General features: G+C 40.9%; 1 protein-coding gene across 9 annotated transcripts in view; it reads left to right on the top strand.

Moving 5' to 3' along the window:
- szt2 (SZT2 subunit of KICSTOR complex) overlaps positions 1 to 22930 on the top strand; it is a 266338-nt gene that overhangs the window by 217208 nt on the left and 26200 nt on the right. For 6 of the 9 annotated variants that reach the window (XM_072574543.1, XM_072574540.1, XM_072574542.1 and 3 more), the window contains 4 exons: positions 263 to 335; positions 5293 to 5376; positions 8166 to 8240; positions 11067 to 11132. In XM_072574543.1, the coding sequence (XP_072430644.1) occupies positions 263 to 335; positions 5293 to 5376; positions 8166 to 8240; positions 11067 to 11132 (298 nt within the window). The remainder of the gene's footprint in view (positions 1 to 262; positions 336 to 5292; positions 5377 to 8165; positions 8241 to 11066; positions 11133 to 22930) is intronic. The other 3 variants (XM_072574547.1, XM_072574546.1, XM_072574548.1) reach the window with 1 other exon arrangement.

Here is a 22930-nt window from a genome sequence, read left to right as displayed (position 1 = left end):
CTACTTAGTGCATTTCTTAATACTTTCCTTTGGCCCCTTTTCACCAACATTAGGCTGTGTGCTATGAGGAACTATGCTGCATAGTTGTCAATAGACCAAACAATCTTATTGCAGAAGTCCGACAGCCCTAAAAGTGTTCTAAGCTATTGACTTTTCTTTATAACTAACATTTACAAAATCTGACTGTTGGACTGCAGCATCCATTGATCACTTTATTTCAACATTCATAACCAGTCCATGATTATGGGCTTGTTTCTTTCAGTTTGGGGCGGACTCGGCCACTGGACTCACGACCTGTTTCCATTCACAAGCAGAAAAGTGATGACAGTCCAAAGGTGAGTAGTCAAGAGCTTTTAGAGAGTAGTCCGTGGTGGGAAGTTGAGTCCTTGTCCGTGCAGTCCAAAAATTATTTCAAGATTAGTTAACAAGTATCCTAAGAGCTTGTATGGCGTTCAAGGTTTGCCTAAAGATTTGTAGCTCAGGTGTCAGCTCATCTAACATACAAACAGAAGAAGAGGAAGACCTATACAGAGTCTTTGCTAAGAACAGATATCCCCGCAACTTCATCCGCAGGTGCCTAACACTCAGGTCATGCCATGTCCTCAAAGCGTTCCTCTAACTCAGTAGCCATGCTACCTTATATAAAAAATGTCTTAGAACTGACAGCTCGACTTCTCCAACCACTCAGATTCATGACAGCTCATAAACTGACAGCCAGGGTCAGACAACTCATCAGAACAAAAGAGCCTATACCCATCATCTGCAAGACAAACATAATTTACAAGCAAAGACTGCTAGAAACCCTATATAGGACAAACAGACAAACAACTAGAATCCACAGCCACTAAATGCCATGACCAGATATCCCTAGTAGCTATACACACAGATGACAAGGACCACAAATTCGCCTGGGACAACACAACGATCATTGGACAAGCTAAACAGAGGACAGCCAGAGAATTTCTAGAAGCATAGCCCTCGTCCATGGACTCCAACAACAAAAACATCAACCTAAACCCATCGGCCACTACAGCAAGCAACCTGAAGCTGCAGGAACGGAATTAAATAAATTCCAGTAGTGACATACAGCAGCGCTTCACTGGAGGCTCCAAAGCCCTGAAGGTGTCACCTGGACAGGGACCAAAACATCTGCAAATCAACTTCCCAGCTCGGTGAACATACCCACAAGTGTGACAGCTTATATGGCATTGTCATCAATATTTAAAAGTAGGTGTTCAACTTTTCTGACATATGGGTGAACAAATCAAATGAAATATCCAACAAAGTTACTTAACAACTCTTAAAATGTTAATTTGCTCACAGTCAGTTGTTTCAGGCATCAATGCAATCTTTAAAATAACTTTGTTCCTGTAGTTGATTCCAAGATATTTTGTGAATCATTAGTTTCGTTCTTACATTTGGATTTCTTAAATCACAATTTAGTGACCTAAATGTTTCCATATTATTAAGATTCCATGGCACAGGATATACATAAAAGGCTGGAAATTCTTTTGCCACTTTTCACCAGTGCCTGGTGCTTGGGTTCGGGATATCTCATCTGTGCTGCAGAGGAACTTGGTGTAGGAGGGTAAAGATCTAGTGGTTGTGGTCCACATAGGTCCCAATGATATAATAAAACTAGGGCAGAGGTTCTGCTAAGGGAGCATGAACAGCTAGGAGCTAAATTTAAAAGCAAAACCAAAAAGGTAATAATCTCTAGATTACTACCTGATACATGAGGTAATTGGCACAGCTTCAATAAGCTTAAGCAGATAAATGCGTAGCTCACAGATTGGTGAGGGAGAAATGTGGTTGAACTCATGGAAAATTGGCACCAGTACTGGGGAAGAAAGGACCTGTTCCGATGGGACAGTCTTCAGCTGAATCGTGCTGGGACCAGGATTCACCTAATTAGGGCCTGCAGACAGAGCTTTAAACTAAATTGTCGGAGTGAGAGCGGGGTTGTGGGGTGGGTGTTCAGTTAGAGAGGAAATTAGGAGAGGTTATTAGAGTGGCCAGAGAGTGACAGATGGAGTATGCTGCCAGGAAGTGTGAGTCATGCGCTTTGATCGGAACAAACAGAGGCCTGGACTATTTTCTAAATGGGGAGAAAATTCAGAGTCTGAAGTACAAAGAGACTTGGAAGTTCTAGTCCAGGATTCTCTCAAGTTAAACTTGCAGATGGAGTCATTAGTTAGGAAGACACATGCAATGATGGCATTTATTTTGAGAGGACTTGATTATTTAAAAAAAATGTACATCTGAGGCACTACAAGGCTCTGGTCAAACCACATTTGGAGTATTGTGCAAGGTTTTGGTCCCCATATCTCAGGAAGGATGTACTGGGCCTAGAGCAGGTTCACGAAAATGGTTCCTGGAACCAAAAGCTTAACATGTGAGGAACGTTTGAGGACTCTGGGTCTATACTCCATAGCATTTAGAAGGATGAGCAGGGATCTGATTGCAACTTACAGAATACTGAATGGCCTGGATAGAATGGATGTTGGGAAGATGTTTCCATTGGTAGCAGAGGCTATGACCCAAAGGCATAGCCTTAGAGTAAAGAAAAGACTTTTTAGAACAGACATAAGGGAAAACTGTTTCAGCCAGAGAGTGGTGAAACTATGGAATTCACCGCCACAGAAGACTGTGGAGGCCAGGTCATTGAGATAGGTAGGTTCTTGAGTATCAAGGGAGTGAGGAGTTGAGGGGAGAAAGTGGGAGAATTGGGTTGAGAAATTTATCAGCCATGATTGAATGCTAGAGCAGGCCTGATGGGTTGAATGACACAATTTCTGTTCCTATGTCTTATGATAATGTTCTGGCACTAATAATCGAGAGGCCTGGCCTAATAATCCAGGGACAAGAGTTCAAATACTGTCATGGCAGCTGGGAAACTTGAATTCCATGAAATAAATTAATATCTCTACTGGTGACTGTGAAGTTATTTGATTATCATAACATTTGAATCGCTAATGTTGTTTAAGACAGGAAATCTACAGCTTTGCCATGTGCAAGATGTTAGACCCTTAGCTTATGGCTGGCTTTTAACTGCTCTCTGAAATGACTTAAGAAGCCTAACAGCGATGTTCAAGCAGGTAGCTTATTTGTCCTGAAAAAGGCAGGCATAAGATGGGCAATAAAAATGCTGGCCTTGCCAGAACAGCCCATATTTCCATTATGAATTTACAATAAATATGCAGATTAATGGGAAAACTGACTCTAATTGAGGCATTTGCAACATTTCGGTAGAACACAATCACTTAAAAATGAAATGGAATGAAAATAGATTCTTGTGAGACTAACTTTTATTATAACTCAGGTAATAAGACATTGTTACATGTCATATTACATGGCATGTTCATTGTTAAATTTAGTGACAGTTGGTTTCAGTTTTTATTTCTAATTGAAGAATGCCAAAGAAATGAGCAAGTCTCAGAGATGCACTGCCTGAAACAGTTATGCACCAACTATATTTGCAGGCTCCCTGTCAGTGGAGTGTCATTTGCTAAAATATGCCACCTGCTGCATGGGCATCAATAGTTAACCTGCACTGTAGGGATTGCACTGCCAATGACAATCTGGATCTTATTTTTACTTTTTCAAGCTACCGCGGGTGTCTCTGTCTAGGCTAGCATTTATTTCCCACCTATAATACTAATGCTGGTAAATGTCAAGGGAATGGTTAGGTTTTTTTCTTGATGGAGATTGTCATTCCCTGGCACTTGTGTGGCACCAGTGTTACTTATCAATTATCAGCACAAGCCTAGATATTATCCATGTCTTGCTATCAAGGAGAATGAAGGGTTGATGAGGATTGTTTTGATATTTGTAGAGTTGTGAATAGTGCTGGTTCTCTCTTCCCTTCAGCTTCTAAGTTAGCCGAAGTTGGACCGTAGTATTATAATGTGTGCTGCCAGGATATGCATCCTATAGTTGTCCAAAACAGCAGAAAACAAATCAGTGTTCATCTCCTTTCTTGGTGTATAGCTGGTATCCTCAAGTGCTGCACAATGTGTCGTGTAACAAACCTTAGGCGACTTTAGCCAGCATGTTCTAGGATGTTGCTGGTGGCTCGACTATTTTCAAACTTTGTTGAAAGAGGTGTGGGGTGCTATGAAGTACATCGTGTTTGAGCTTGTGCCTTATCCAACTAATAACTTAAGAAAATCATTTTCTACACTCAATTGTTCTCAACTTCAGCTTCTTTAAAAGATGCTTGCCTTGGAACGTAGTGCATGTAATATTTATATCGGTCTATGGATGCCAGTGTGTTGATGTGTGACACCATAGAGAGACGTTGGAATTAAATAGCATTCAAGTGAGTTTGAGGAGCCTGTGTTCTTGCCCTTAAATATAGGTAATTATTAAGTATTCAGTATGGTCGCTTCAAAAAACTTAAGTGCTGAGAAGCTCTGAGCTTTTCTTGAATTCCTATCTGCTCCCCAGATTATGTAATGTCGTCATAAAATTATCATGAAAGCAAAAGTCTTGACTGATGCAAATATTATTTACCTTATGTAAATTCGTCTTATGTACATTTGCGTCTAAAACTTTGACGTTTGGTATGAGTGAAAGAGAGTAAAATGATCCCATATAACATGGAGATTTCATAGTTTTTAATGTGTTAATGAGACCTTGAGTAAAATTCAGCTGAAAGTTTGCCTTGCTTAGAAAAACCATGCAGCTGTTTTCTTGTCCCCAAGTGACCAAAAAAATGTGTTTTGGTTTTAAAGTATACTTCAATTTATTTTTGCATTGTTGTGTGGGTATTTATTACTACTGACAAATCTTTGATTTTGATAATGAGCATGTGATCGTTTATCACTTAACACTAATAGGGTTAAAAGCCCATCTTCTAGATACCCTCCAAAATAAGCCTCAAGGTAGTACAACTGAGACACACAAACAGCAACAAAACCATTTTTAATGGTTAATGTTAGTATAGATTTGGTATTGTCTTCATAAGTTACTGTGTGAATTGTGCTTCGCAGTATCTTCATTTGACATAGGTTTTTGAGCTACTTGAATCTTCAGATATATTTATGATCATATCCCATCTTAGTTGCTGAACTAAATGATCCATTTTGCAAGTGGAGAAAAATGCACTTTTTGTGGAAGGACAGAACTGTGTCTGTCACCAAAAAGCACTTTGCAATATTATCTCTGTAATTTTTATCTGTACCTTGTAAAAGTGGTCCCCCACTGGTACCAAGCCTTAGGCACGGGGTGAAAGGTTATAATATTCACAGTAACTGAATTATTTGATGTGTGTGTGAAAATCTGTTTTAGAGCACGGATGGCTCCTGTGTAATGATCTACCATCTTCAAAGGGCTCTGCCAGGTGGAATTGTACTTATGGAGCTTGCTTTCCAGGTAAGGACAAGATACAGTATTTGTAAAGATATGAGATATCTTTATTAAAGCTGGCAAAAGTTTATTTTGTGCAGGAGAAATGTAATTACATTGTTACAGAAGCAAAACTTAAATATTAGTGAATGAGAATGTACAAGTAAAAACAAAAAAAACTATGAAAAATTCTTAGCCTGTTTGTTGAATAAAACCTGACCATGCGACTTGTGAGTGAGTACAAAGTCAAATATATAACCTCGGAACAAATGGATCATTTTCCATATTCAGTCAATCTGAGATAATTCATTACTTTTCCTTGGCTGTGGGACAAGGCTGCTTAGAAGTCTCTCATGTTGATTATGTAGACAGCTTGCATTACGGTTCAGTTTGTGAACACCACTTTGCCTTGTACTTGGTGACATTTTGATGCAAATTTTAATTGTGCTGAAACAGTTGTCAGAGTCAGAAATGTTCCCCTAAGACACTAGACCATTTCTATTTCAATGACTGTACCAGAATTAATTGTCAGACTGTGGTTGTGGTGTTGATTTGTTTTTTCAACATCCAGTCATCAATGAATGGTAATGTCCTAGAATCAAAGACAGGAAAACCAAAGGCTTTGGTGCCTGCCACATTCTCTCTTCCCTGATCCATTAATAGAGTCATAGAGGTTTACAACACAGAAAAAGGCCCTTTGACACATTCAGTCAGCACTAAACAAAACAACGACCTGACTATTCCAATCCCATTTTCCAGCACCTGACCTGCAGCCTTATATGCCTTGACATCGCAAATGTACATAATGTGAGTATTTCTTTCTCCATCAACCTTACAGACACCTTCTGGATGAAAAACTCTTTCCTCACATTCCTGTTCTATCTCCTGCCCCTTACCTTAAGTCCATGAATTGCATTCAGGTCCCAGAATAAATTAGACTGTTCACAACATCTGTTTAAAATTCTTTGTTTTTTAAACCATACAAACCATTACTTCCACCTTGTCAACAACACCTGTTTCTGATCCTATTTTTGCCTACTATTGAAACTTTTATACATTCTTTTCAGGCTTAACTACTCCAAAGCTCCTCTTGTTTAATTTTCTGTACCTTTCATAAATTTTCATTGATGTAAAACTCAACCATTCACCCGTGTTTCCTATTCTCTCTGAGCTATTGCATTTTTGATTCCATTCTGGTGGATTAATTTGAAATGCTTGGTCGCAATCTCTGGTGATCCCCTGCAACATTCCTACTATAAATCTGAAAGAAAGTATAGGAGAATGCCCAGAAATTAGCCCAAGATGCAGGCATGCTACTGGCCTACTCTGCCAATTTCAGTAAAACTTCATTTTGAGATCAAACACCTATCTGCTGCTTGCTGGTATCCTTAAATAAAGGGTGTATCTAGCTTTATCAGCGGCAGACATAGGATCCCTAAAATAGAATGGGTTTTATGGACTCATCCATTCTCTGTACCATTGGATCAACGATGGCCTATCAAGAAAAGTTTAAATGTTAGCCATATGACTCCCAAGTTGTTGTAAGTTTCATTGCAAAATACAGAACAATGTCAGTTATCTGAATTTCGGATTATCCGAACAAGATCTCAAGGTCCCGTAAAAACGTTATCCATTATCTGAACAAAATATTCCCCGTCCATTTTGTTTGAATTATCGAAGTTATTCTGCACACTCTAGGCATACTTCCAGATCTCTGAAATTGACATCGAAATAATATTGCTTAATGTGAGTCTTTTTCATTGAATCGTGAGCAAAAAAAAAAGTTGTAAAGCTGGTTCTCTATCTTCCAGTCTCTTTTGTGAACAGAAAGGTGAAAAGTATCTGTATAGCCATAAAGAAGTTAATTCAGTATAAGTTGATGTCACCCAGGTTATAAACTCTAGAGCTTATTTGTATGAAAGTTAATGTTGTTATGTAAGTGTTATTTGCAAACAAATGAATTCTGTGAAGAAAACCCTTGTTGCTGTGATACAATGATTCTCTGCAATCTCAATACAGCAGTCTGTGTGACACAGTACACATTCTGGAATATCAATGCCGCAGTTAATATGAAGCTGTGACCTTCTGGAATTACAATACTGCAGTCAGCATGTTACATGACATTCAGATCTCTGGGCATCAATTTGTATTCCCTGATAAGATAGCATATTTCGCTGGTATTTGAAACAATGTATTGGTATCAGATATATCTGAAACGTTTTGTGTAAATTATCTGTTTGCTTGTTGCCCTGTACAAAAAGGTATAATTGTGTGATTAACTGTCGTCACTAGATGGCATTAATGCCATTCTTTATTCAATTGCCTACTAGAGTATTGGTTATTAAGAAACTAGAATATCTGCAGCAAGGTGTGCATTGAATATTTTGTAATTGACAATTGGAATCATGCTACAGCCCGAGAAACTATTTTCCATAAGCTGAGAGAACTCACTCACTTTTAGGGTTACGATGACTTCTTTTATGAAAGACTCAGATGGTAATTGAGAATATTTTGTAGTTTTGTGAAACAGTTATACATGTATACTTTGGCTGAATTGGTTAGCTTTTCATTGAATTGTAGGATTTTATTCATTATAAGGAGTCAAAGGAGCTTTTTGTATCAGGTTAAATGTGGTTTTCTGGCTTCCATTCGTTGCCACTGTCTAAAACACGAAAGAGTGACTTGCAACAAAATAGCATGTATCTGCAATTTCGATTCCACTCCGTTAAATTTCAGGGAATGAAGTAGAATTTCATTCACAACAAAAGAGGAAAACATACACATTAATTTATCTCTTTTCTTTTACCCCAATCCAGGGCTGTTACTTCTGTGTGAAACAATATGCCCTTGAATGCTCCCGGATTCCAATGGGACAGTCTGTCAATTCTCAGGTAACTTTAAGTATGTTAGAGAAATATGAGATATTTACACATTGGGCATGCTTGGTATTAAAGACAGATGACTGACCCTAAAATAACAAAATTTTACAAATCAATGCTACACAGCATAACTCTGAACAAATGACCGCCTTAAAACCAAAGCACAAATTAATTTTTTTTGTGAAAAATGTAAAGGCTGCAACTCCTTAGTTCATTCATTTTAACAGAACAATGTAACAAGACATTGCTTAATTCAAAGATATTAATGTTACTGAACTAAATGAATGGAAGTGGGCAGGTTCATGAGTGGGCTCCTTTCATTTTAAAGGATTCAAACTAAATTATGGAGTGGCCTACCCTAGGAATGAATATGATATAGGTATGATTAAAACTGGAACAACCAGTTAGAACAATACTTCAGAAACGGGAAGAGGCCATTCATCCTGCTCACTATTCCTTCTTCCCTAGCCAAGGAACTAAATAATATTTTAAATAATAAATTGCAAACAAGTAGGCATCAGTTTTACTGTCCCTTCCTTTCTATATTATAGATCATTCCAGACTCGAGTAGGATTTATATGAAACATTTTTTCCATAGCATTTTTGACACCTTAATACTTCACAGTGAATTTTGCCACTTAGTGTCAGCAGCTCCCTTCATAAAGCCAGAAGTCACAAGACACCAACAGCTTTATTTAAAACGTCTTGGACTATAATCTGGTGTCGTGTGATTTCTAACTTTATTCACCCCAGTCCAACACTGGCACCTCCATATCCCTTCATAAAGTTATGTATCTAGATCAGTCTCATTAGATCCCTTAGTTCGTATCTCAACAGATGTTGAGAATATGTTGTGTAGATTCGATTTTTCTGATGGTTCTGAATAATTCATTTTTAAATTTGTGTTGTGCAGTATCTGTTTAAAATGACACTTGTGTTATTTGCTTGATTTTTAAGAATGTCTCAAGTGATCTTTCTGTATATTTGTAAATAATTTGTAATCTCTTCTCAGTCTTTATGTTTATTTGTTCACAACATTTGGTTAAGGCATTGCCACTTAATGAATTAGATTCAACACAACACTGTCCTTGGATAATCAAATTTTAATTTTGCACAATCAATAAACACTGAAACAGTAAAACAAAAACTGAATCTCCTTCAATCCTTAAGTTGTCGAAATGGAAAGTCTGAAGCATTATGACAGATCTGGCCCATGACCTCTGTCAAGCAACCATGCCTCTCGGGGAATTGACTTAATGGCTTTCTATATACTGAACTGAAATAGCTTCAAATTCATGTTGTAGGGAGTTAGTTGGATTACCGTCATGTCTCCTGTGTAACTGTCCTTGTGTATGAGAAAAATGGAATGGCGTACCAAATTCTCCCATTTAACAACTTGGCTCCCTCTTCAAAACCCAATCAACCTCTTATTTTCTGGAAGTTGCCTTGATATTCATTCCTAGGGCAGGCCACACCATAATTTAATTTGAATCCTTTAAAATGAAAGGAACCCTTGTGCAACTGGGCCTTGCCCCTGATAAGGTGTGCCTTTCATATTACATACCTTATAGGCTGTTAGAACAGAAACTGTAATGATTTCTGATGACATTAGTGCTAGCACAAAACCTCTTTGAACTTGCCATTGGTTTAATTTGGTTTTGGTTTGTAACAATCTTCTGCAGTTTGTTGTTTCCCTTTATTAACAAAATTATTTGAAACTGTATATTGTAAATTGCTAATTGATTTGTAGCTGAAATTATGGAACAAAACTATCTGGAGAAAGCAATTCATCTTTATAAAGGAAACATTTGTCATCAGGCAGATGAATTGAGATTTCACTACAAATACTTTACAACATGTTTCCGAAACTTTACACTAATTAGCTTGTTCTCAACATCAGGGACAACCAAGATTGATCCATAAAGCAATTAATTAGGCAATAAGTTCCCACTACCTCAAGAGTCTTTTATTCAAAATCATTGTAATGCCATCCAATGTTAGGCTAGGATCCGAGATGGTTTTGATTTAATGACAGATTTAATTCCCTGTTTCCAGAAACAAAGGATGCTGTTGAGTGGAAAAGCATGGGGTTTAGAGCCCATCATCCTCTTGACTCTTTCACAACCCCCCCGATAAGGGTGGGCTGGGCCAAAATTCACAAATGGCCTGACTCCTACACACAGGCTCGGTTATTGTCCTTTTCTAAGTGAGTATCGTTGTGTTGCTCGATGAACTATAGCAGCAGTAGGGACTTCCTTATCACCATAAACCCCAACCAAACCTTTCCTCACCACACTGACCAACTTTCCCCACCCACCCTCACTGCAGCCTGCCAAGCGACTGCACCAACATCTCACTTAAGTTAATGTTTTTGAATGGTTCACTCAGGCTAACTTGCAATTAATTTCCAGTAGCATTTCCTACAGGGTGTCTGATATCCTATCTTGGTATTCTGGCAATTGAAGGAAAAGGAAGTCCCATAGATACAAACTGTCTCTGAAATAAAGCCAGCCTTTCATGTACATAAACAAATCTAAGTGGGAAGACCTTTTTTAAACAAAAGAGATACCATTTCTTCGTTTGACTTTTTCTAAAGCAGCTGCTATTGATGTTTTCAGTATTGGAAAATGTGATTTGAAAAGAAACAGTGCTGTGTTAATTTAAAGTCTGGATGAAAATCAAGTTTGGTGACCCTTCAATTACTAGACTGCTCTCATGATGTTGTATGATTAATTCTGGCCTGTGGCAATGCCTCACTTAAATGTACTGTACCTAGAATAGAAACTGCATGTGTGTCTGTTTAGTGCCATATCCATCTCCATTCCTGTCTCCCATTAGGGCTCTCTAGTGTCCAAAGCTCGCATCAAGTGCCTTGCCGAAGTGAGTTCGGTCTCAGAGTCAGCGGTATGTCCCAAGCTCCAGAGGCCTTACTCTCATACACTTCTCCTTCCCGACTGCACACTGACTCACTTTCTGCTAATTTTGCTGGTTCTCTTATTTTTTTTTGCCTTCACTCTGTGGCTCAGAGTATTAGTCATTCTGAAGGAACGGTTTAGGTGTTGCTTATACTGTGCTCTTTTCAATTCCTGGACATTCACTTTGTGTTGCACTGTTAAGCTATTACTTGCAGCTGTGATTTGATTAAGTATTGAAAAAATGGGAAGTATCCTTGCCCATTATTGCCTCCCTCTTTCATTTATTCAGCCTACAAACATCAAATTAAAATTGCTGTCCTCCCATTTAAGGGCCAAACAATAACCCTTTGAGAAATGGTAGCTGCAGTGCCTTTCAATTAAGTGATCATCCTTTTTCTACTGTTCATTAAAGGCCATATTATACCTTGAGACTTTTACTAACCACAATTTTGACTGACTTTTCTACACAACTTGCATAGACATAGTGCTTTTAATGTCAAGAAACTGTACAGAATTACTTCACAAATTCATGGCTATTGGAGGGTGAAATAGGTGGGTTAAAAGAGAAAGCGGTTAGATGATTTATGTAGAAAATTCAAGAGAAAAGGGCCTAAAAGACTGAAAGCAGTTTTGCCAATGTTGGGACAAGCAGAGGGAAGGATGTGTAAGAGGCTCGAGTCAGAGAAATGTGGAGATATATCATGATGGAAGGTTAGAAACATGGTGAGGGGAATGATTATGATGGATTTAAATAGGAGGGGTGAGAAGAAATATATTGATGGATGACAAGTGGGTGAGGTTAGAATAGCAAAACTAGTGTTTTATAATACCTGAATTTTATTGAGCATGTAAGATAGAAGCTGCAGAGAGCATTGGGCTTATCAAGGGAAATGGTAAGATATTGGTAATATCACTGGACTAATAATCTAGAGGTTCAGGGTAGTGTTTTGAGTGCATGAATTCAAATCCCACCACAACAATTGGGTATCACTAGCTAGCCCAGCATTTGTTACTCATCTCGGGTTGCCTTTAGAAAGTGGTAGTGAGCTGCTGCCTTGAACAGCTGTAGTCCACGTTGTGTATGTAAACCGTCAGTGCTGTTGCTAAGAGAGATCCAAGATTTCAGCAACCCAGTAATGAACATTCCAAGGAAGAATTGTTTGGAACGGAACTTGCAGGTGGTAGAGTTTCCATGCATCTGTTGCACTTTCCCTTCTGCATGCTAAGGGTTGTGGATTCAAAAGGTGTTGTCGGAGGATTCTTGGTGACTTATTGCATTGCATCTTCTGGATAGTACACACTGTTGTTCACTGTGTCAATTCAGCAGCTACTTTGTCCTGAATGCTGTCAAACTTGAAATATAGAGAGCAGGAGCTGGCCCTTTGAGTCTGCCCATTCGGCCCTTTGAGTCTGCTCTTCCAAGTATTGTTATCATGGCCAAATGTCCAAATCAATAGCCTGTTCCCCTTTTTCTCCCATACCTTATGATCCCTCGAGCCCCAAGTGCTATATCCATCTCCTCTTTGTATGATTTCAATGTTTTGGCCTTGGCTGCTTTGAATGTTGTCTGAGCGTCCCGCATCCAGGCAAGCGGAGAATATGCCCTCACACTCCTGACTCATGCCCTGTAGATGGTAGACAGGCTTTGGGAAAATCAGGAGATATGTTACATTATGGATGGCTCAGTGATTAGCACTGCTGCCTCACAGTGCCAGGGGACCTAAGTTTGATTCCAGCCTCAGGCGACTTTGCAAACTCCACACAGACATTCTCCCCATGTCTGTGTGGGTTTCCTCTGGCTGCCTGGTTTCCTCCAAAAGTCTAAAGATGTGCAGGTTCGGTGAATTGGCCATGCTAAATTGCCCATAGTATTAAGGGTGTGTAGGTTAAGTGCATTTCTCAGAGGAAATGTAAAGTAAGTAGAGAAGGGGAATGGGTCTGAATGGGTCGGTGTGGACTTGTTGGGCCAAATGGCCTGTTTCCACACTGTAGGGATTCCATGATTCTATGGTTCATTATAGAATCCACTGACATGCTCTTATAGCCATGGTATGTAAATACTGGCCTAGTGCCATTTCTGCTTAATGGTAACTTCCAGGATTTTGATGGTGGAGATTGTGATACCAAGGGGGTCATGTCAATGAGGAAAAGGGTAGGGCAAGGATAAATGGTGAGGGGATGAGCGCAGAGTTAATTGCTGATGTTGTATTTATGAAAACTTAATAAAGACTAAATGGGGATAGAAGAATCATGCAGGAGAAAGTTGACGCAGTTAACTGGTTCTTGGAAATGGAGTTGAGGACCAAAGTTGGGAGTGACACTAGGAGGAACAACCAGGATGGAAATTAGCACAGTTTATGTTCTGTTTATTCAGTCATGGTTATTCCTATGCTAATCAGTATCTAAATGTAACTCCAAGAGTAGTGGTAACTGCAGATTTTTTTGTAACAACTTCAAAGTTTGTCAGGAGACTATTACACCTGCATAACTTTTCATGATGGTCACTTACAAATTGCCTCTTATTCAGAGAAGCCACTCTTGGCTAAGACACCTTTATTTCTCTAATATGGTGGTCTCAAGAAATGAGCATTCTATTGCATTCTTACTGTAATTTCTCACCTCATATGGCCCTGCAGACTGGTGTCTTTTTAGATGATCTGAACTGCAAAAGAGTTCCAGGGACAAAATCTCTTCATCCTCCATAAAGTCAAGCTGCTGTGTTATTTCACTAACTTACCTGTTCAGACAAGAAATTGATGAAACAGTATATATAGAAACAAAGAAGTATAAAATTCCACTTGTTTTTCCTTCCTGTTATGGAAACCTGGCGTTGTTACTATGCACCATAGTTGTGTCATGCCAGACTTCCTGCACCGGAATCAAAAGTGCACTGTTATCAAAGGGTTACTCACAGATACATCCCAACACAGTCTTCCAGACCAGAGATGCAGTAAACTGCCTGAAACAAAGTAGGCTTGTTGATCTCTGGGGGTGGAAAGCCCCACATTCAAAGTGAGGACAGCAATTCTATTTGAATCTGGAATTATTATCAACCCTTATCCAAGAAATAAATATCACAAAACAGTTTTGAAAAAGGCTTGTTGTAGACACTGACAGTGCAACCAGATGGACATCTCTGGAAATGCTAGTAGAGTTTAATGGTGCTTCTATGTGAATTACTTCACTCTGACGGAATGCTTCTATGGACATTCGGGCACTATGAATGCTCAATGGGAATTCTTGGGAATTTAGACTTTTCAATTCAATTTTGATGCTTTTACTAGCTTTTCTTAAATCAGCTGGCTTCCCATTATGGTGAGTAGACTGTACAATTGCTCAAACCAGTTCAATTCCATTGTGTTATCCAAAATCAGCATTTCTGAAACTGCGGAATCATATTCTCAAAATGTAGGATCCTGTAAAAAGACATGTGATTGCTGCAAGACGACAACATTTAAAGAATTGATTCTGAATTCCCTAGAACACAGGAAAAAAATTCTTGTTTAATTAGTATAACTATATTATATGATAGAAGTTGAATAAGGCAATTAATTTTGGTTTAAGCTTAACATCATCAAACCTCAAACTTAGTTTGCAACTTGGAAATCTCCTTCTAAGATCTAAAATAAAAGCAGTTTAAATAAAGCTGCGTATTATTGATGTGAACTTGCAAACTGTAGGACAGACTTGTTCAGAACTCATTTTTCCATGATCTCTGATTTTCCAATAATCTCTGATTATTGCTAGACATGCTCAGCTAGCAACAGTGAATGGATGTGACAGGAACTAAATAAACACAAAGTGAACTGTTTCAGCCTGGTTTCATTTGGCTCAGCTGTTTTTGGAGTATCTTACCTTTTGTTCCCTCCTATACGCATCTTCACCCATTATCCCAGAATATTCAGTCGAGCTTTTACTTGTCCACCACTAACACAGCCTTGATCTGTGTTTTTTTTCCCTTTCACTGTAGTGATGAAGGGGTAAATCATACAAAATTATTTTGTCTTCACTTCCATTTTCATTTTCCAAGTGAGTCTAAATAGATATCTCAAGTTAGACTTAATCTCAGCGGTTCCAGTTACGTCAGGTCATAGCTGGATATTTTAAGCTACCATGCTGAGGTGAAGAACTCTCAGAATATCCTATCAGCTGTAGCTTAAGGACATCAAGATCCAAAGTCTTTTCAGTCAAATGGTAGATTGTGTTCAATAGTGAGTTCAGATTGCACATGTTCACTTAAGGTTTATAGAAAACCTAATCTGTTTTGACTGAGAAAAATGTTCTTGGGTTGAGGGAGAAGGAACTATCAAGTGTTTTAAAATCGTAATGTGGATTGGTTGAACTAGATGTAAAGAAGTGTTTAGATACTGAAGGTGGGAATTTGAATTTGATGATGTGCAGTTGGATTTCTGTTAAAAGTAGAATGCCACTTTCACCACTTAAAAATTGTTAACATTTTGATTGGCTGCCATCTGGTGGAAGAAGTCTTGGCTTAATTTTAAGGTTCAGGGCAAAGAAGGAACAGAATTTATTTTTAGTATTGGCAACTGAATGCAATTTCTACTCCACCTAGAAAGTTAAATGTCTCATGATGACTGTACACCATTGTTGATTATTGTAAAAACCTATTTGGTTCATTAATACTCTTTGTGGAAGGGAGCTGCCATCCTTACCTGATCTGGCAAATATGGGACTGTAGACACACAGCATGTGTGGTTGAATCTTAACTACCCAATGAAACAGCCGAGCAAGCCATTAAGTTGTACCAACCACAAGAAAAGTAAAAAAGAATGAAACTGGACAGACCACTTGGCATCAACTAAAGTACCTAAAACGACAATGGCAGAGACAGCCCTGTCAATCCTGCAAAGTTCTCCTCCTTAACATCTGAGGTCTAGTGCCAACATTTGGAGACCCATTCATGGATATGTCCTGTCTCACGGGCAGGAGAAACCCTGCATTGCTGTTGGGCCGGTGGTATCGCCCAGAAATTTGATAGCAAGGCATTTGATAAGATTCCCCATGGTAGGCTCATTCAGAAGGTCAGGAGGAATGGGATACAGGGAAATTTAGCTATCTGGATACAGAATTGGCTGGTCGACAGAAGACAGCGAGTCATAGTGGAAGGAAAGTATTCTGCCTGGAAGTCAGTGGTGAGTGGTGTTCCACTGGGCTCTGTTTCTGGGCCTCTACTGTTTGTAATTTTTATTAATGACTTGGATGAGGAGATTGAAGGATGGGTTAGCAAGTTTGCAGACGACACAAAGGTTGGAGGTGTCGTTGACAGTATAGAGGACTGTTGTAGGCTGCAGCGTGACATTGACAGGATGCAGAGATGGGCTGAGAGATGGCAGATGGAGTTCAACCTGGATAAATGTGAAGTGATGCACTTTGGAAGGTCGAACTTGAAAGTTGAGTACAGGATTAAAGGCAGGATTCTTGGCAGTGTGGAGGAACAGCGGGATCTTGCTGTGTAGGTACATAGATCCCTTAAAATTGCCACCCAAGTGGACAGGGTTGTTAAGAAAGCATATGGTGTTTTGGCTTTCATTAACAGGGGGATTGAGTTTAAGAACCGTAAGATCTTGTTGCAGCTCTATAAAACTTTGGTTAGACCACACTTGGAATACTGTGTCCAGTTCTGGTCGCCCTATTATAGGAAAGATGTGGATGCTTTGGAGAGGGTTCAGAGGAAGTTTACCAGGATGCTGCCTGGAATGGAGGGCTTATCTTACGAAGAGAGGTTGACTGAGCTCAGACCTTTTTCATTGGAAAAAAGAACGAAGAAAGGGGACCTAATTGAGGTATACAAGATAATGAGAGGCATAGAGAGAGTTGATAGCCAAGAGACTTTTTCCCAGGGCAGAAATTGTTAACACGAGAGGTCATAGTTTTAAGCTCATTTCCCCTTCCCCCACCTCACCCTAGTTCTAAACTTCCAGCTCAGCAACTGTCCCCATAACTTGTCCTACCTGCCTATTTTCTTTTCCACTTATCCACTCCACCCTCTCCTCCTTGACCTATCACCTTCATCCCCTCCCCCACTCACCCATTGTACTCTATGCTACTTTCGCCCCACCCCCACCCTCCTCTAGCTTATCTCTCCACGCTTCAGGCTCACTGCCTTTATTTCTGATGAAGGGCTTTTGCCCGAAACGTCAAAAGATTTCGAAGCTACTTGGATGCTGCCTGAACTGCTGTGCTCTTCCAGCACCACTAATCCAGAATCTGGTTTCCAGCATCTGCAGTCATTGTTTTAACCTCGATAGTTTTAAGCTGTTTGGCAGAAAGTATAGAGGGGATGTCAGAGGCAGGTTCTTTATGCAGAGAGTTGTGAGAGCATGGAATGCGTTGCTAGCAGCAGTTGTGGAAGCTAGGTCACTGGGGATATTTAAGAGACTGCTGGCCATGCATATGGTCACAGAATTTTGAGGTTTCATACATTAGGTTTACCTTGCATGAGGACCAATGGTTGGCACAACATCGTGGGTTGAAGGGCCTGTTCTGTGCTGTACTGTTCTATGTTCTAAATCCTTAACATTGACTCTGGACCCTTTGAGGTCTTGTGGCATCAGACTAAGCTTAGGCAAGGAAACCTGTTAATTACCTCATGCCCTCCCCAAACCACCTAATGAATCAGTGCTCCTCAATATTGAACAGCACTTGGAAGAAGCACTATGCGTGGCAAGAGTGCAGAATGGACTCTGATTGGACAGCACTCTCCACCACCAAGAGCGTCATGGCAGCACGAGTCTTTACTGAACTGGTCAAGTCCTCAAGGACATTGCTGCTAGACTGGGTCCGCAGCAGGTGGTGATGGAACCAACAAAAGGCAAAAACAAACTTGACCTAATCTTCAACAATTTGTCTGCAAAAGTTGCATATAGCCATGACAGTATTGTTAAAAATGACTTTGCACAGTCCTTGTGGAGATGAAGTCCCATTGAGAATGCCCTCCATGCTAAATGGGGCAGTCTTCAAACAGATCTAGCAACTCAACTGGGCATTCATGAGACAATCAAAGTGATAAGCAGCAATTAACTTGTACTCCAACATAGTCTGCAGCATCATGGCCTGGCATATCAATCATCCATCAGGGGATCAACTCTGGTTCAATAAGGTGTGAAGGATGGCATGTCAGGAGCAGCACCAGGCCTTCCTGAAAAAGAGATGTCAAATCTGGTGAAACTACAAAACAGAGCAGCTCGCTTGCCAAACGGCATAAGCAGCAAATGATGGACAGAGCTAAGCAATTTCACACCCAACAGATCAGATCCAAGCTCTACAGTCCTGCTCCATTTTGTTGTGAAAAGTAGTGGACCATTTCAAAACTCGCTGAAGTGGGAGAAGGTTTCACAAATATTCCCAAGCTCAGCGATGGCAGAGTCCTATATATCAGTGCAAAAGATAAGACTGAAGCATTTGCAGCAATCTTCAGCCAGAACAGTTAAGTGGATGATCCATCTTGGACTCCTCCAGAAGTCCCCAGCACCACAGATGCCTGTGTTCAACAAATTTGAATCATTCCCCATTATTTCAGAAAACTGCTGCAGGCACTGAATACTGAAAAGGCCTCTTGCCCAGACCACATTCCAGCAAAAGTACTGTACACATGTGCTCCAGAACTTGCCATGCACTTGGCGAAGCTGTTCCAGTACAACTACAACACTGGCAACTACCCAGCAGTCTGGAAAATTTCTCAGGTATGACCTGTGCACCAAATTCAGGACAAATCCAACTCCGATAGTTACTGCTCCCATCAGTCTAGCCTCAATCATCAGTAAAGTGATGGAAGATGCTGTCAACAGTAGTGTCAGGCAACAATAACCTTCTCACTTACACTGTTTGGGCTCTACCAGAACCACTCCTATCCTGATCTCATTGCAGTCTTAGCTCAAAACATTGACAAAAGAGCTCAAGTCCAGATGTGCGGTGAGAATGACTGCCCTTGACATCACGGACAGATTTGATCAAGTGTGACAAGGACTAATTGCAAAACTGGACTCTCTGGGATTGGGAGTAAATTCTTTCCTAGTTGGAGTCATGCCTGGCACATAAGATGGTTATGGTTGCTGGAGGTTAGTCATCTCAGCTCTTGGACATCTCCGCAGTTGCTCTTCAGGGTAGTATCCTTGGCCCAACCAACTTCAGCTGTTTCATCAGTGACCTTCCCTCCATCGTAAGGTCAGAAGTGGGAATGTTCGCCAATCATTACACAATGTTGAGCCCCATTTATGACTTCTTTGACACTGAAGCAGTCCATATCTAAATGCAGGTTTTTCATGGCTTGCGTAGCAAGTAACATGTCCGCCAGACAAAAGAGAATCTAACCATCACACTTTGACACTCAGTGGTGTTACTATCACCAAATACCCCATTATCAACATCTAGTGGGTTATGTTGACCAAAACCTGAACTGGACAAACCACTTAGGACTGTGGCTACAAGAATAGGTCAGAGACTAGGAATCCTGCAATGACTGACTCATCTCCTGACTACCCAAAACTTGTCCACTAATTGCAAGATGCAAATCAGGATTGTCATGGAATGTCCACCACTTGCCTGACCATTGCTCCAACAGCACTGAAGAAGATTGACACCATCCAAGACAAAGCAACCTGTTTGATTGACACCACATCCACATTCATTCCCTCTGCCACCAATGCTCAGCAGTAGTGTGTCATCATCTATAAATGCACTGTGGAAATTCACCAAGGCTCCTTGAACAGTGCCTTCCAAACATACAACCTCTACCATTTAGAAGCAAAAGGGCAACAGATGCATGGAATCATCACCACCTGCAAGTTCCCCTCCAAGCTATTCACTGTCCTGACCTGGAAATTTGACACCACTCCATCAGTGTTGATGGGTAAAAATCCTGGAACTGCCTCCCTCATGGCATTTTGGTCTACCTACTAATGGAGTCCAGTTGTTCAAAAAGGCAGCTCATCACCACCTTCTCAAGGGCAACTAGTGTTAAGCAGTTAGTACTAGTGTAATGATGCCCACACCCCATGTACCAATAAACAAAAATGGCAGCTGAATAAGTGAAAGGCCACCTTAGTTTTCAAGTCTGATTTGAGGATTGTCATTTTTGCCTGATGCATTAATAGTCTTGAATTGAGGGAAGTAAATTTCTCCCGATCTCAGGTGGTACAAATAGAACTGCTAAACATTTAGCAGCCTTTTGGGAGACTAATACAGATCACAGCTTTTAGAGGTGGATATGTTTTCTCAACAGTCCCAAATTGGAAATTGTCTGCTTTTCTAAGAACATAGAACATAGAACAATACAGCACAGAACAGGCCCTTCGGCCCACGATGTTGTGCCGAACTTCTATCCTAGATTAAGCACCCATCCATGTACCTATCCAAATGCCGCTTAAAGGTCGCCAATGAATCTGACTCTACCACTCCCTCGGGCAGCGCATTCCATGCCCCCACCACTCTCTGGGTAAAGAACCCACCCCTGACATCTCCCCTATACCTTCCACCCTTCACCTTAAATTTATGTCCCCTTGTAACACTCTGTTGTACCCGGGGAAAAAGTTTCTGACTGTCTACTCTATCTATTCCTCTGATCATCTTATAAACCTCTATCAAGTCACCCCTCATCCTTCGCCGTTCCAACGAGAAAAGGCCGAGAACTCTCAACCTATCCTCGTACGACCTACTCTCCATTCCAGGCAACATCCTGGTAAATCTTCTCTGCACCCTCTCCAAAGCTTCCACATCTTTCCTAAAGTGAGGCGACCAGAACTGCACACAGTACTCCAAATGTGGCCTAACCAAAGTCCTGTACAGCTGCAACATCACCTCACGACTCTTGAATTCAATCCCTCTGCTAATGAACGATAATACTCCATAGGCCTTCTTACAAACTCTATCCACCTGAGTGGCAACCTTCAAAGAACTATGTACATAGACCCCAAGATCCCTCTGTTCCTCCACCTGACCAAGAACCCTACCATTAACCCTGTATTCCGCATTCTTATTTGTTCTTCCAAAATGGACAACCTCACACTTGGCAGGGTTGAACTCCATCTGCCACTCCTCAGCCCAGCTCTGCATCATATCTAAGTCCCTCTGCAGCCGACAACAGCCCTCCTCACTGTCCACAACTCCCCCTATCTTTGTATCATCTGCAAATTTACTGACCCACCCTTCGACTCCCTCCTCTAAGTCATTAATAAAAATTACAAACAGCAGAGGACCCAGAACTGATCCCTGCGGACCTCCACTTGTAACTGGACTCCATGCTGAATATCTACCATCTACCACCACTCTCTGACTTCGACCGGTTAGCCAGTTTTCTATCCAATTGGCCAAATTTCCCTCTATCCCATGCCTCCTGACTTTCCGCATAAGCCTACCATGGGGAACCTTATCAAATGCCTTACTAAAATCCATGTACACGACATCCACTGCTCTACCCTCATCCACATGCTTCGTCACCTCCTCGAAGAATTCAATAAGACTTGTAAGGCAAGACCTACCCTTCACAAATCCGTGCTGGCTGTCCCTAATCAAGCAGTGTCTTTCCAGATACTCATAAATCCTATCCCTCAGTACCCTTTCCATTACTTTGCCTACCACAGAAGTAAGACTAACTGGCCTGTAATTCCCGGGGTTATCCCTATTCCCTTTTTTGAACAGGGGCACAACATTCGCTACTCTCCAGTCCCCTGGTACCACCCCAGTTGCCAGTGAAGACGAGAAGATCATTGCCAACGGTACTGCAACTTCCTCTCTTGCTTCCCACATAATCCTAGGATATATCCCGTCAGGCCCGGGGGACTTGTCTATCCTCAAGTTGTTCAAAATGTCCAACACATCTTCCTTCCTAACAGGTATCTCTTCTAGCTTATCAGTCCGTTTCACACTCTCCTCTTCAACAATACGGTCCCTCTCGTTCGTAAATACTTAAGAGAAGTACTTGTTCAAGACCTCTCCTATCTCTTCCGACTCAATACACAGTCTCCCACCACTGTCCTTGATCGGACCTACCCTCGTTCTTGTCATTCTCAGGTTTCTCACATACGCATAGAATGCCTTGGGGTTATCCTTGATCCTATCCGCCAGGGATTTTTCATGCCCTCTCTTAGCTCTCCTAATCCCTTTCTTCAGGTCCCTTCTGGCTATCCTGTATCCCTCCACTGCTCTGTCTGAACCTTGTTTCCTCAACCTTATGTAAGCCTCCTTCTTCCTCTTTACTAGACATTCAACCTCCCTCGTCAACCAAGGCTCCCTCACACGACCATTTCTTTCCTGCCTGATCGGTACATACATATCAAGGACACGTCGTATCTGCTCCTTGAAAAAGTCCCACATTTCCACCACATCCTTCCCTGACAGCCTATGCTCCCAACGTATGCTCCTCAAATCCTGTCTTACAGCATCGTAATTTCCCTTCCCCCAATTGTAAAATCTTCCTTGTTGTGCGCACCTATCTCTCTCCATAACCAAGGTGAAAGTCACAGAATTGTGGTCGCCATCACCAAAATGTTCACCCACTAACAAGCCCACCACTTGTCCCGGTTCGTTACCGAGTACCAAATCCAATATGGCCTCCCCTCTGGTTGGACAATCTACATACTGCGTTAGAAAAGCTTCCTGGACACACTGCACAAACACCGCCCCATCCAATCTACTTGATCTAAAGAGCTTCCAATCAATATTTGGGAAGTTGAAGTCGCCCATGACTACGACCCTGTGGCTTCTGCACCTTTCCAAAATCTGTTTCCCAATCTGTTTCTCCACATCTCTGCTGCTATTGGGGGGCCTATA

The sequence above is a fragment of the Chiloscyllium punctatum genome, chromosome 7 (assembly GCF_047496795.1).
Source record: "Chiloscyllium punctatum isolate Juve2018m chromosome 7, sChiPun1.3, whole genome shotgun sequence".
NCBI classification, from domain to species: domain Eukaryota; kingdom Metazoa; phylum Chordata; class Chondrichthyes; order Orectolobiformes; family Hemiscylliidae; genus Chiloscyllium; species Chiloscyllium punctatum.
This window is presented reverse-complemented; position numbering and strand designations above follow the sequence as displayed.